The sequence below is a fragment of the Globicephala melas genome, chromosome 10, assembly GCF_963455315.2.
Source record: "Globicephala melas chromosome 10, mGloMel1.2, whole genome shotgun sequence".
Lineage (NCBI taxonomy): Eukaryota > Metazoa > Chordata > Mammalia > Artiodactyla > Delphinidae > Globicephala > Globicephala melas.
Window position 1 is genome coordinate 31,285,389 of NC_083323.1, and position 14,937 is coordinate 31,300,325.

General features: G+C 38.5%; 1 protein-coding gene across 3 annotated transcripts in view; it reads left to right on the forward strand.

Annotated features, from left to right (window-relative positions):
• Positions 1-14,937, forward strand: part of KITLG (KIT ligand) — a 95,121-nt gene that overhangs the window by 32,821 nt on the left and 47,363 nt on the right. For all 3 annotated transcript variants that reach the window (XM_060306363.1, XM_030856427.2, XM_030856424.3), the window contains exon 2: positions 11,324-11,437. In XM_060306363.1, the coding sequence (XP_060162346.1) occupies positions 11,324-11,437 (114 nt within the window). The remainder of the gene's footprint in view (positions 1-11,323; positions 11,438-14,937) is intronic.

Here is a 14,937-nt window from a genome sequence, read left to right on the forward strand (position 1 = left end):
AAAATAAAATTAAAAGAATAAACTTGGTCCAGGGATTTACTAGCAGAGTAGCCATAAACAAGTTACTTAGTCTCATTGAATCATGTGTTACTCGCCTACAAAATGGGATAAAAATAACCTACCTTGTTGATGGGAAGATCATACGAAATAATGTCTGCAAACTGCTATGTGTGGGCCTTAGTAGGAGTCAATATATGTGAGTCATTTCTCCCTTTAAGTAGCATTTAAATATAGAGTAAGGATGAACTGTCACAGGGTGATTCTCTCTGTCTCCCCATTTCTTCCTATAGATTGAATACCTTGAAATCCTTAAGTTCTCCTTTTACCTTAAAGCCATTGTCTGCCTTTTTCTATTAAGCAATTCACTTCTAGGATGTTCAGATTTTGTTATAAGAGCATACTTACCCATATTACCAAATATTCTACTTCACAAAAAGATCTGTATTGAGAGAGGCAGAAGAGTGAGTAACTTTACAGGATTTTAGTGGACCAACTTGGACTTCAGCTTGTTTGAGTTTCACTTAACTGGCCTGTTAATGTCTCCTTTCCTCATAGCACTAAAATGACCAATCTGCGGTTTTCTTTGACCCTTCGAGATTACTGGACAATCAGTAGAGAAGAATTTGAGTCAGTGTAGGTTGCTTAGGTGTTTCCTTCATAATGTTAAATGGTAAAATCTTGTTGAGCAATAAAAAATCTTAAGGAAGAAGTCATGTAGAATTAAACCGTTATTCACTGACCGACAGTCTGTTGTTGCTTTAGGTTAAGATTATTTGGGGAGGGTATTGTTCCTATGACCGCAGAAAATCTGAACTCAGGACTAATTCCTATACCTGTATCTTGGTAACTTGCTTTCCTGGCTCTGGGTAGCTGAGCCAATTGGCTCTCTTCCAAAGCACATTTGGGCTGCAAGGGAACTGCCTGCCTGGCTAGCTGGCAGGCGAGATTAAAGAAGAGATGAATGTTGTTTCTGGCAGCAGCTGCTGTTTTGTTCGGGGCAGTCCTAATACTATTTTGTAGTTCTCTGCATAAAGAAAACGAGCTACACAGATGCCCCACTTACCTTTTCGACTTTGAAAAGTCTGTAACGTGGATCCTGGCAATGAATATTTTAAAACCACTTCTCGTGGTCATAGAAAAGTTTGTTTTTTCCCCCAAGTTAGAAGATTGGAATCTTCTGGTTTCCTGAACAGCATATGTTGCCCTGATGTTCTTGGGCTGCATGCATGGTAGTTTCTACTAAAGGAAAGGAGTCTGCAACCTGACTTCTGTGTAATAACACATGTTCAGATCAAGTAAATAGTTTGCTTTAGGGGGGCTTTGCAGTTCCTTTCTCTGGAATGTGGCATTTTATTGTACGGAAGGCTGTTATGCTCAGGAAGAATTGATGAATGGGTGAATATTCCACTGGGGTCTTTTGAGATTGGTTCTCAACAAAAATGAGATTTAAGTAAGACTTTTGCCTTCAGAGTCTCCAACCTTGTCTTCCTGTAAATTTTCCCTTTTAAAGTTCCTTTTCAGTACCATCTGCCACTGTTAAAACCTGCTCCCAGAAAGAGACCTCCTTGCTATATCTGTCATTCACAATTGTGTATTTTAGTCACTATTACTTCCCTCCACCACGACTGTTTCTACTGCATATTTTAGTTCTAACAGTGCATAAGGATTTCTCATTAGTTTTTTCATCATGTAAATAAATTGAAGGCGACTTTTAGCAAAGAAAGGGTTATTGGAATTTTGTGTCTTGTGCAGAGTACGTAGGGGACACTTTTGACGCATGCCTCTAAATTAAAAAAAATCTAGAACTGCCGACAATAAGATTCGTTTAATGTGACTGTGCAGTGAGAGGTTATCGTGAAATGAGAGGTTATCACACAACAAGCGTGACCTAGAGAGAAGAGTTGTACGATGCCAAAAGTAGCCAAAGAAAAATGTCATATGCAGAAGCAGAGAGTGTTACAGTAAAAACAGCAAGAGATGATTACCCAAATGGAAACAATCCATTTTAGAGCAGAAGTCACAAACGCAGGGACATTTTGCTTCAGCTTTCTGTCTAATAGGGTGTGTGTGTGCGCACGTGCCCACACGTTCAGGCACCCGAATACCCTTGTTGGAGTCTCCAGAAGTTAGAGAAAGAGGAAGAGAGAGAAAACTCCATTGGAAGCCAATTGTCCATTAACCGAAGCTACTCTCAACACAGTTGAGAACTAAGAAATAAATTGAAAAATGCATCTGACCCCCAAATCAGCATCAACATACCATGTACTAAAGGTCAGACTCTTTGTTCATGCAAGATTGATTCTATAAAGTCCTTTCCCGGACTCTTGTTTGTATGGTTTTTAAGCACTTGTATTCCTGATTTCCTAGACAATCCAAAACCTATAATCCACACAGCAAATAATTGCACAACACCTGTGGTTTGAAAAGATTCTCACCACCACTCCATGAACGGGTAAGGCAAAAACGATTCTCATTTTAGAGACTGATAAACAGATACTCAGAAGGATTCACTGGCTTGTTTGAGGTCACATGGTGGGGCTCAGAGGTTTTCTGGATCCATCTTCTATACCCTGCCATCACACTACCGGTTTTCATAAGCGTGAACTTCTTTTCTTTTTTGCCCTTGGAAACCTTTGTTTGAACAAAATTTTACCCAGAAGCATGAAAAAATAGAACAGAAAAAAACTGAGCTACTTTGCTTAAAGCAGGCGTTGGGGGCCCAGAATACTGGCGGGGCAGTGTGTTTTCCTTACCAGGAAGAGCTTGAACATCGCACACTGCTCCATTCATTCAGTAATTCACCCAGAGAGTAAGTTTATTGAGCTCTGATTTATTTTTCTATTGCTGTTGGAATAAATCACCACCAATTTAGTGACCTAAAACAATACAGATTTATGATATTATAGTTTTGGAGATTCAGAAGTCCAAAATGGGGCTTACTGGGCTAAAAGCAAGGTGTCGATGACACTGTGCGTTCCTGAAGGCTCTAAGGGAGATTGTTTCCTTGCTTATTTCAGCTTCTAGAAGGCACTTGCATTTCTTGACTCCTGGGCCCTTTCCTCCATCTTCAGTGCCAGCGATGGCAAGTCAGGTCCTTATCGTGTCACATCTTTCTGACCCTTCTCCCATCACTGCATCTCTCTGACCAGAGCTGGAAACGTTCTCAGTTTGTAAGGACCTGTGTGATTAGATGGGACTCAGAGAATCCAGGATAATCTCTCCATGTCAAGGTCCTTCACTTAATCACATCTGCAAAGTCCATTTTGCCATATAAGTCAATATAGTCACAAATTCCAAGAAAATTAAGACGTGGCCGTCTTTTTGCTATTATTCTGCCTACTATAAGCACCACCCATGGGCCATGTGTTATGTTTGCCTCCGGGACTACAGGAGGCTAGAGATGGGCATGTTAACAGTAAAAATATGTTGCAAATAATGACCTGACAGTATGGGAGAAATAGGTAAACTAAGAAACAAACCAACAAAAATGAAAATAAAATTGTAAAAACAGTCATTCAAACAAGTACAGTAATTTGGAGCTCCTTGGAGGTGGGCAGTCACAACTACATAACCAAAATGCTTTTTCCCCCCAGCTTTATTGAGGTGTGACTGACAAATAAAATTGTATATATTTAAGGTGCACAATGGGATGTTTTGATATATGGATACATTGTGAAATGATGACCACAGTCAAACTATCCTGTTACCCTTTATTCTGTGTGTGGTGAAAACACTTGAGATCTACTCTCTTAGGAGATTTCAAGTAAACAATATAGTATTATTAGCTGTAGTCAAAATGCTGTACATTAGGTCTTCAGAACTTACTCATCTTATAACTGAAAGTTTGTACCCTTTAATCAATATCTCCCCATTTTCCTCTACTCCCTAGCTTCTGGCACCCACCTTTCTGTTCTACTCTTTGTTACTATGAGTTCAACTTTTCTTTTTTTTTGGATTCCACATATAAGTGAGATCATATGATATTTGTCTTTCTGTGTCTGGCTTATTTCATTTAGTCTTCCCTTTATTTGATGAAAATGAATCATCAAAGAGAAGCAAAGTTTAATATTTCTAGCCACTGTTTAGGAAATCAGGGAAATGTGTGTACTATATATTAGAAAAATTTCTGCATAGAATAATATGGAAAAAATACTTTTCCATTTAAAGAAGTAAGCTCCTCATTTCGGCACTCTCCCAAGAATACTGATAGGGAGGTATTACTACTGCTGTGCAGAATTCTCAGTACATTTCTGCCTTGACTGCTCCTCCATCCTAACGTTTAGTTATGCCTGAGTGAATGATTGAATTTTATGAAAGCTGAATACTCATCAGTAGCAAAGTACTTGATCCTTGAACAACATGCATTTGAAACTGCATGGGTCCACTTATATGTGGATATTTTTCAATAGTAAATACTTGCAGTACTACATGGTCCCAGGTTGGTTGAATCCCCAGATGCTGAGGAACCAGGGATAGGGAAGGCTGACTATAAATTACACACGGATGACTCCTGCATTGCTCAAGGGTCAACTGTATATACTAAGTTAAAATATTAGTTTACTTAATAGCTTTAAAATAAAATGCCTCATGAAATATAAGTTTCTCAGGGATATTTGGTTTTTAATTTATTTTATTGAAGTATAGTTGATTTACAATGTGTTAATTTCAGGTGTACAGCAAAGTGATTCAGTTATACATACATATATATATGTATATACATACACACATACACGTTCTTTTTCATATTCTTTTCCATTATGGTTTATCACAGGATATTGAATATAATTCTCTGCTCTACAGTAGGACCTTGTTTAACCATTCTATATATAGCAGTTTGCATCTGCTAATCCCAAACTCCCACTCCATCCCACCCCCACCTCCCTCCCCCTTGGCAACCACAAGTCTGTTCTCTATGTCTGTGAGTCTGTTTCTGTTTCATTGATAAGTTCATGTGTCATATTTTAGATACCAGATATAAGTGATATCGTATTGTGTTTGTCTTTCTCTGTCTGACTTACTTCACTTAATATGGTAATCTCTACGTCTATCTGTGTTGCTACAAATGGCATTGTTCTATTTTATGGCTGAGTAGTATTCCATTGTATATATGTGTCACATCTTCTTTATCCATTCATCTGTTGATGGACATTTAGGTTGTTTTCATGTCTTGGCTATTGTAAATAGTGCTGCAGTGAACATTGGGGTGCGTGTATCTTTTTGAATTACGGTTTTCTCCTGATATATGTCCAAGAGTGGGATTGCAGGATTGTATGGCAACTCTATCTTTAGTTTTTTGAGGGACCTCCATACTGTTTTCCATAGTGACTGCACCAATTTACATTCTCTCAGGGATATTTGAATGTATTAACACATTTAAGTTTAGTCCTAACCAAATAGACTCCAATAAATTGAGCAAAATCATCTGTACAGATGTTTGTGTATAACTGATCCAAAAAAAAAATGCTGCCCTGGTGAAATTATTTTGCAATTATTATAGAAGTCTGTATTGATATATATTTTTAAACTATCAAAGAACATATATAAAAATTATAAAGTTAAAAGTTCTGAAAAATGCACAATATTCAGCTTTAGCTTGGAATAGGGAACAAACTTATCTCCATATGCGTGATATTTGAAAAATGATTAAAGTCTTGGAGAGATGGCGTCAGAGTCCTCACCAGTGATATAACAGCTTTCTTGAAGTGCTGTGACAGTATGAGGTGGTGAAGAGGACAGGATTTCGAATTGGACAGACCTGAGTTTTTGTCCTGATCTCACCACTTAGAAGTCACTGAATCTCTCTCTGTCTCAGTTTCTTCATCTTCAGAGTTAGGATATATGAAACTTAAATTTTGTTTGTGGTAAGCTAGACAAAATGTTTGGTACATAGTAAATGTTCAGTAAGTGGAAGCTGTTGTTCACTGTATTGTTCAGAAAGCACAAGCATCTGCATAGACATCCTGCCTGATGGTACTGATGAACTACAGTATGTACTCTATGTAAAGCCAGGCCCTCTGCTTGAGACAGGATCTCACCCCTTCCTGTCTTCTCAAGGACATCTGATGTCTCTCTGTTCTAACCCACAGTGCCAATTGCACCTCCTACTGGATCATCCCCATAGGCATACAGACATCCTGGTATTTTTACCATCTTATAAATAAGACTCTCCCCTCCCCCTAACCTAATTCCTCACCAACTCCCGTCTCACTTTGTTTTTACTTATTTCTTTGTTCATTTATTTATTTGCTCTCCTTTGAAGCACACCTCTTTAAAAGAGCTCTCTCTATGCACTGGTTTTAATCACTCACCTCTCATGCTCTATTAAATCCACTCCTGCCTGGCCTTTCCCAAACTGCTTCAATAAAAATGCTCTTGTTAATGTCACCAGTGACTATGCTGCTAAATCCAATGATCAGTTCTCAGTCCTCATCTTACTTGACCTATTGCGAGTATTTGACGTAGTTTCATAGTTTAACCTTCTCCTTAAGGTACTTTTACTTTTTTAATTTTTTTTTTAACTTGTGTTCTTCCTTCTCCTCTGGCTCCTCTCTCGGGCTCCTTTGTGTGTTCTAAATCTTTTGCCAGACCTCTTAAGGTTAGAGCACCATAGGACCCACTTCTTTGTTCTTTTTTCTGTTTGTACTCACTCCCTTGATGGTCTCATCTACTCTTTTGCTTAAAATTCCATTTATATATCAAAAGCTGTCATATTTATATATCCAGCCCAAACTTCCCTCCTCAATCCAGATTGAAATATCCTGACCTAGTTTCATCACTAGGATGTCTCAAAACACGTCTCAAACTGAGCACACTCAAAACTTAACTCCAGATCTGCCCCCCAAACCTTCTCTACCCCTCAGCCTTCCCCATATCATTTGATGGCAACACCATCCTTCCAGTTGCTCAGACCAGAATCCTTGGAGTTGTCTTTGACTCTCTCTCAAAGCACTCTCCAACTGTCAGGAAATCCTATCGGCTCAATCTTCAGGAGGCATCCAGAATCTAACCACCTCTGGGCAATGCACTGCTACGACACTTTCTTGCTTGGATTATAGCAATAGCCCCAAATTGGTCACTCTGTTTCTACCTATTGTTAGCCTAAAGTCACAGCAATTAAAGTGATCTCTTTTTTTTTGGAAATAATTTATATTTTTAGAGCAGTTCATAGCAAAATTGAGAGGAAGGTACAGAGATTTCCCCAGTGTCCCCTGCCCCCCCCCACGTGCATGGCCTCCTCCATTGTCAACATCCCCACCAGAGTGGTGCATTTGTTGCAACTGAGGAACCTACCCTGACACATCTTAATCACCCAGAGCCCATAGTCTACACTAGGGTTTACTCTTGGTGTTGAACATTCTATGAGTTTAGACAAATGTATAATTACGTGTATTCAGAATTATAGTATCATATAGAGTACTTTCACTGCCCTAAAAATCCTCTGTGCTCTATTCATCCCTTCCCCTCCAACCCCTGGCAACCACTGATCTTTTTACTGTTTCCATAGTTTTGCCTATTATAGAATGTCATAGTAGTTGGAATCAAAACAGTGTATGGGGGCTTCCCTGGTGGTGCAGTGGTTGAGAGTAAGCCTGCCAATGCAGGGGACACGGGTTCGTGCCCCGGTCTGGGAAGATCCCACATGCCGCGAAGCGGCTGGGCCCGTGAGCCATGGCCGCTGAGCCTGCGCGTCCGGAGCCTGTGCTCCCGCAACGGGAGAGGCCACAACAGTGACAGGCCCGCGTACTGCAAAAACAAAAAAACAAAAGAAAAACAGTGTATAGCCTTTTCAGACTGGCTTCTTCAGTTAGTAATATGCATTTTTTTCCCCTCTATGTCTTTTTATGGCTTCATAGCTCATTTCTTTTTAGTGCTGAGTAAAAGTCCATTCCCCAGATATACCACAGTTTATTTAACTATTCACCTGCTGAAGGACATCCTGGTTGCTTCCAAATTTTGGCAATTTTGAATAAGCTGCTATAAAAATCAGTGTGCAGGTCTTTGTATAGACACACATTTTCAGCTCTTTGGGATAGAACCAAGGAGCATGATTGCTGGATCATATGGTAAGAATATGTTCCGTTTTGTAAGAAACTTCCAAACAGTGTCTTTAAAAAAAAGTTTTAAATATGTCATATCTCTCCTATGCTCAAAATCCTGCAATGAATCCCTTTTCATTCACAGTAAAAGTCAAAAGTCCAGATGGGTATACAAGACCCTACATGATCTGGCCTCTCCATTCTCTCTGACATCATCAACTTCACTGCCCCCCTGGTTTATTCTTGCTGTTCCTTAAAGCAGATTCCTTAAATCAATGAGTATGCATTTATTTTATAATAATGGGGAAAAAAGATATACTTTCTAAGTTGTCAGGGTAGTGACATTCCAACTAAGTTCTTTTTCTTCTCCAAATGTTTGATAATGGTAATATATTACTTTTATAATAAAATATCTTGAAAGATTCAATTGAAAACAACAACAACACAAGATAGACCTTAGGGCCTTTGCACTAGCTTCTCTGTCTATAATACTCTCCCATAGACATCTGCTTGGATAACTCCCTTAGCTCCATCTCATCTTTGATAAAACATTGCCTTCCCAATGTGGCCCCATCAGATATCAGTTCAGTAGTACACTTGGTGCTGCGTGAAGCCTCTGATGCCTTATGAGTGTGACTGGCACCTTGAACCTAGGACCATGCTGCTAGTAGAGCAGAGTAGGCATTATAGTCCTGATCCCCTTTCGTGTGATCTAATTTTTCTTTTTTCACAGCACACCTTTGACCTATATAATCTGGTTATTTATTATGTTTATTGTTTATGGTCTGCCTTCCCTCACTAAAAGCTAAGTTTATGATGGCAGGAATTTTTGCTTTTTTTTTTATTAACTAATATATCCCCAGCATCTAGAACAGTGCCTGGCACAGTAGCACTAGGTACTTAATAAATATCTGCTGAATGAATGAATGAGTGAACAAATGTTTGTGTAGTTTCTTCAGTGTCAGGCATAAGACATGGCAAAGAGAAGTCAACAGAATTTCTGCCCTTATATTTCTTTTCTTTCGTCTAGTCTTTTTGAGGTATAATTGACATATACACTGTATAAGTTTAAGGTGTACAGCATAATTATTTGACTTGCATACATCATTCAGTGACTACCATATTAAGATTACCATATTAAGAACATCTGCCATCTCATATAGATACAAAATCTATATAAATCCAAAAGAAATAGAAATGTTTTTCCTTGTGATGAGAACTCTTAGGATATACTCTGTTAACTTTCTTACATAACGTACAGCAGTGTGAATTATATTGATCATGTTGTACATTACATCCCTAATACTTATTTATCTTATGTCTGGAAGTTTGTACCTTTTGACCACCTTCCTCCAGTTCCCCCTCCCCCACCCCATGCCTTTATATTTCTTAGAGCCTAGAATATGAATATGGTTATTAGTGAGATTGGCCATTTACAGAGGTCCTTAGGGAGGATTCCAAAATCATATCATGGAAGAGGATCTTGGAGAAATATATTTCAAGGGAGGGTTAGGTCTTAGCAATGACAGTATGAAAGAAAGCTTGAGTTTAAGCAATTATACTTACATACATGAAGGGATATTAGAGGATATTTTATGTGTTGGGATTGTCCAAAAAGAAGAATCCCCCAAACAAATCATTTACACAATTCAGTCTTCATTTTGGTCCAAGGGAGATGATGCTATGAAGAGTGGGACCCCACCATGCTCAAAGTAGCCTTAAACAAAATTAAGCAGGATTACTGCTAAAAGACGTAGATTACAGTGGTAAAACAATAAAAGGGTTTTAGTTTTGTTTCGAAGCCACTATTATCTATGTAGGTAGCATTGAGTCTTAGAAATTTTAGTAAATGATAATTATAATTTGGTCCAGTGTAATATCTATTTAGCTTTCAGATATTAATTGAAAATAATAATCCAGTTCCATATAATACATGGCTGGTTACATAATAAGTAGGAAAGATTTCTAGCCATGTGCAGATGGGCCTTTGTGTAATTTTAAGATGCCATAGATGAATGTTAACTCTTAAAAGAACTCTCATATTTTAAAATATCTTCACATCTCCATGTTTTGCTCATGCTGTTTATTTTTCCTGGAATACTTGTCCCTTCCTTGTCAACTCTTGCAAACTCTTCTTTTGTCCTCTAAAATCCAGCCAGAGTCACATTTTCTCTGTGGCTTTTCTTGGCATTGTCTTTCTGCCACGAGTTCTGTCCCTTAAGGTCAACTGATTAAGTTTTTCCTCCTCTGAGTTCCCAAAGCATTTATCACTGGGGTGTGGGTGTCACTTACTTACCTGCATCTGCATTTCAAGGGTGTCTTATCACCTTTGTTTCTCTAGTGACTGGCTCAGTCCCTGTCTCATAATACAGGCTCAATAAACCGGTATCAAATTTGAAGCATTACACTCTTTTTTTTTTTTTTACCTTGGTCACTGATTCACCCAGCAAATTTAAGAGTTTTTTATATTCAAGGTTCTGCTATGTGTTGTAAAGATACTGAAGAAAAAAAATAGATGCCCAGATTTTTAAAAACATAAAATATAGTGTAATAAGAAAAAATAAGCCATGCACAAAGGTAACTATTTTACATATTTGAAAGAGTTATTTTCAAAGAGAGGTGTCTTGGGGGGCGTGTGAGTGTGGGTTCATGCTAGGATTCAAGAATATCTTCCCATTGACTAGAAAATATTTTTCCTTATTAAATGGCCAAAAAGCTGTGATTCAAAACAATGATTCTTTTGATGTCTCACAGTTAGGTTAAATTCTGTCCTATATCTAAATCTCTGTCTCTCCCCCTCACTTTAACTGGGTGTACTATTAGATTATCGGATTAAAGCACTGCTCAGCGTTTTGCTGCTACTTGCCAAACAGTCTACATTTAAAGTAGAGAAAGTTTCTTTTGGTGCCTTCAGGTATGAATTTTATGCATTCCCTAGTTTTTAGAAAACACCTTAAGTGATAAATACTTCACATGTTGCTACAAGTTCATTCCTAATTGCCATTGGGGAATTGCCCGTAGAAAGCTTTTGACAAAAGTTAACAATACTGTCATTGAAATGAAAAATCCAAACCATATTTTAAAAGAAATTTTTTAAAAATTTGGTCAGCATAGTTTGAATGCTCAGCATCTAATTGCATCTAATTGTATTTAAGCCAGTAGCGTTAAAAAAAAAAAAAAGGTAGATTCCCTTTTCCACATTAAGGCAGAAGATGTTAATTGTTAATAGTTTTAGTGACTACGGATTTTCACTGATGATCACCAGCATTTTTTGTCTTTTCATTTAGACTTGGATTATCACTTGCATTTATCTTCAACTGCTCCTATTTAATCCTCTCGTCAAAACTCAAGGGATCTGCAGGAACCGTGTGACTGATGATGTGAAAGACGTTACAAAATTGGTAAGTAAGGAATGCTTTCAATTGCTGTGACTCTTCTTCTTGTACTTTTTGAAAAATATTTCCTTTTTCCTTGCCCCAAATTAGTATTTTTCGAAGACCAGGAGAGAAGTCACTGAGTTATTCTAAAGAGTTTGTAGAGAGCAGCTAGGGAGATATTTAAGGTCATGGAGCATCTTGTTGGTAAAGTTGGCCTGTTGCACGCCACGGAAGTGGCTTTGTTTCTTTGCTGGTCTTTTCATCTCCTTCACAGGCAGTGAAGGATACTGGCGAGTTCTCTGTGTGCTGATGTGCCAGCACTAGCTTGTTCCCCATTATCTCTTAAAAGTGTTTTATTTCCCTTCCACATGCCTTCCTACTCTTCTCTAACGAGCCTAACAAAAGATCTGAGATGGTCTTTCTCCCCTTTCCAGCAGCTTGAAGACCCTGTCACATGCGGGTGGGTGTTTGCTCCCTCAGTAAACACAGTTGGAGTCATTTGTTGCCCAAATGTTGACCAGATTCATCTCCCACATCCATCACATTGGAACTCTTCCCTCAGGAAAAGCCATTTTACACTGGTGCCCCTTGGTCACTGCCGGCTTTGTGCCATGCTTCTCTTAAGATGCAAACCACAGAGAGGGAGAGCATGACACAGCATCTGAAATGCCTTCCTCCCAACTCTCACGATCTAGCGGTGATTGTACATGCTCACTTGAGCTACAGTGTGTGCTTTCAGGATGAACAAAGTTTGAGAAGCAGTTTTCTAAGTTCATGGTTCAAAAGAGCCAAATGGCACTCAGTTATTTGAATATTGTCTACGGAACGGACGTGATGTGAGAATAGGAAAGAAATGAGGATTGTAGTATGTAGAAAGAAAGAAAAGTATATTTTTTGAGATATTTATCTTTCCTATTTTGATATGCATTTCCCCGTTTATGTGTTTTATTTTGGGTTCATAGCCAAATTCCAAAACAGAAGTTTAATGTTACGATCTGAGTCTTGCTGGCTTAGTCTCAATGCAGAATTAAGAATACACACACACACACACACACACACACACACACACACACACACACACACACACACACACACACACACACCCCATGCAGATTTCTTTGGATATTTACAAAGTCCAGGTCTGGTGCAGTGCCTGAAGATATATCACCATGTTTTATTTGAGGAGCTGGTGACCAAAGCAATGCAACATTTGCCTACTATATGCCCAGCTAGGTATAAGGATGGGGGTGGGGTGATGAAGAACTTTTTTTAAAACATGTATCATGATCCTTTCCCTCAAGCTGCATGTTAGTTTGTGAATCAAGAAACTATATTAAAAAGAAAAGGTTTATATTCGAAATTTGGTATCAGTAGAAGGCACTCATGAAATGTTTGTTCAGTGAAGTAAGGATGTGTACCACGGTGCAGCATCATAATCACCTGTGGCGTTTACGAAAATCATAGGTGTCTGGGCCCCACTGATTCAGCAGGCCTGAAGGCATCTACATTTAAAGACATTCCTTAAAGGAGGTTTAAGAACCAGTGCTCTACATGGTCTATTCTGTCACAGTTTAGAGACCAAAGTATTGTGACCTTGATTTAATCTCATTTCTTATTATGAGTAGTTTTATCTATGTTGTATGGATTTATATAAATGTTAGATTAATACGAGTCTCCAAAATATGCTTAAAGTAGGCCACAACTGGGAAATTACAGCTCTCATGGGGCTGCTGGTAGAACCATGGAGCTAAGATGAGCAGGGGAGGTCTGAAGTGGTCCTAGGTGTCCAGTTTCAAATATGTGGGCAAGGAGTCATAGATGGAAGGTGATGGTGTATCTGACCACACGCTGAGCATGTCCAAAATTAAAATGGTATTTAAGAAAAATTACTTATAGTCATTATTTTTTGCTGTGTGAGGAACACTACTTAATGAGCACCACTTCCTGTGAAATGTCAAACCGATATTTTCAAGTGGCACAAGTAGGTATTATAAGCACCTTCCAAGATTTTCCACTCTTGTCTTTGACCATCTGCTTATTTTCAGTCTGTTACCTATCAGTTGATACAGTGAAAAATGGCAGGAAGCATGGAGAAAGAAGTGCCTGGAAAGAGATACTTATTAACACTAAAATATAATTCCTTCCCCCAAGGGCAAATGTAAAAAAATCATTAAACTGAAAAAAATCTTTCTGTCACCCCTCGAGCACCTGACTCAGAGGGGAACTTTTTAATTTCAAGAGTTGATCTAAATGAAATTAGTGTGTTTACTTTGGATTATCGGGGGGGAAAAATCAAGTTAGTAACGAAAAAGGACTTAGAAGATCACTTCTAACTGAATAAAGACCTACTTAATGCCCAGCCAATATTTCATAGAGTAGGACATTGAAAGATATAAAATAATCCCTGGTCTCAGAGTGTTTATAATCTAGTTTGGGAGCTAACCCATCTCTATGAATATATGAGTGCATATCACTCAGTCTGCAATAACCACACGTAAATGGATACCATTTGAAAGATTTTCTGGTATAGCGTGGGAACCAACCTATGCTAATTTATTGGTTCAAAGAATGGATTTTAGAATCTGGCACACCTGCTCTTTGACCTTAGATAAGTAACTACGTTTCTAAATCTCAGTTCTTACTTACCTTTTGTAGTATAGATTAAATAAGAGAATGTATATATAAATTTTTTACCACAGTTATTATCACATAACCTCTCTGTGCCTCAGTTTCCTCATCAGTGTAATAGATTAACAGTACAATTGACCTTTGAACAACATGGGAGTTAGCAGTGGAACATCCTTCTCACAGCTTGTAGTTGGCCCTCTGTATACAAGCTTCCTCCCTAGCTGTGGTTCTGCATCCGCAGATTCAACCGACCATGGATCATGTAGTACTGCCGTACTTAACTGTTAAAAAAAACAAAAACAAAAACATGGGTATGAGTAGACCCATGTAGTTCAAACCCACGTTGTTCAAGGGTCAACTGTACTTAACCTCATAGAGTAACTTTAAATAAGTGAATAGAACAGTGCTAGGAACATAGCAAGTGCCTGCTAAATACTGTCTGTCAGTAATGGTAGTAGTGGCATTTGTGGGGTCATAGGATACTGGAGTCGGAAGGGAATTTAGAAACAATCTAGACGAAGTACTTCCAAAATAGGAAAGCTGAGACCCAAGAGTGGTGAAGCCCAGCTCCTGATCCCATTACCTGTGCTGTATCTTCTAGGACAGTGGTTTTCAAACTGGCTTCAAGAGTCCACCTAGCCTCTCTGCTTTTATTATTTATGTGTCTGGGTTTCTAAATAAGACTTGGCTTGAAAAAACAATTGAGCTTTTAAAAAAATGTTTGCAAGCCACTGCTTTAAATCAGCATTTGTGGGATATGATTTGAGAACCATCCAGTCACAATCTCTTAGGGTACGTGTTAAAAGTATAGCTATCAGGGCCCTGCCTCAGAAATACGGAATCACAGCTTGTGGAGATGAGATGTAGGAACGTTAATGTTTCTGACTAATATGCCA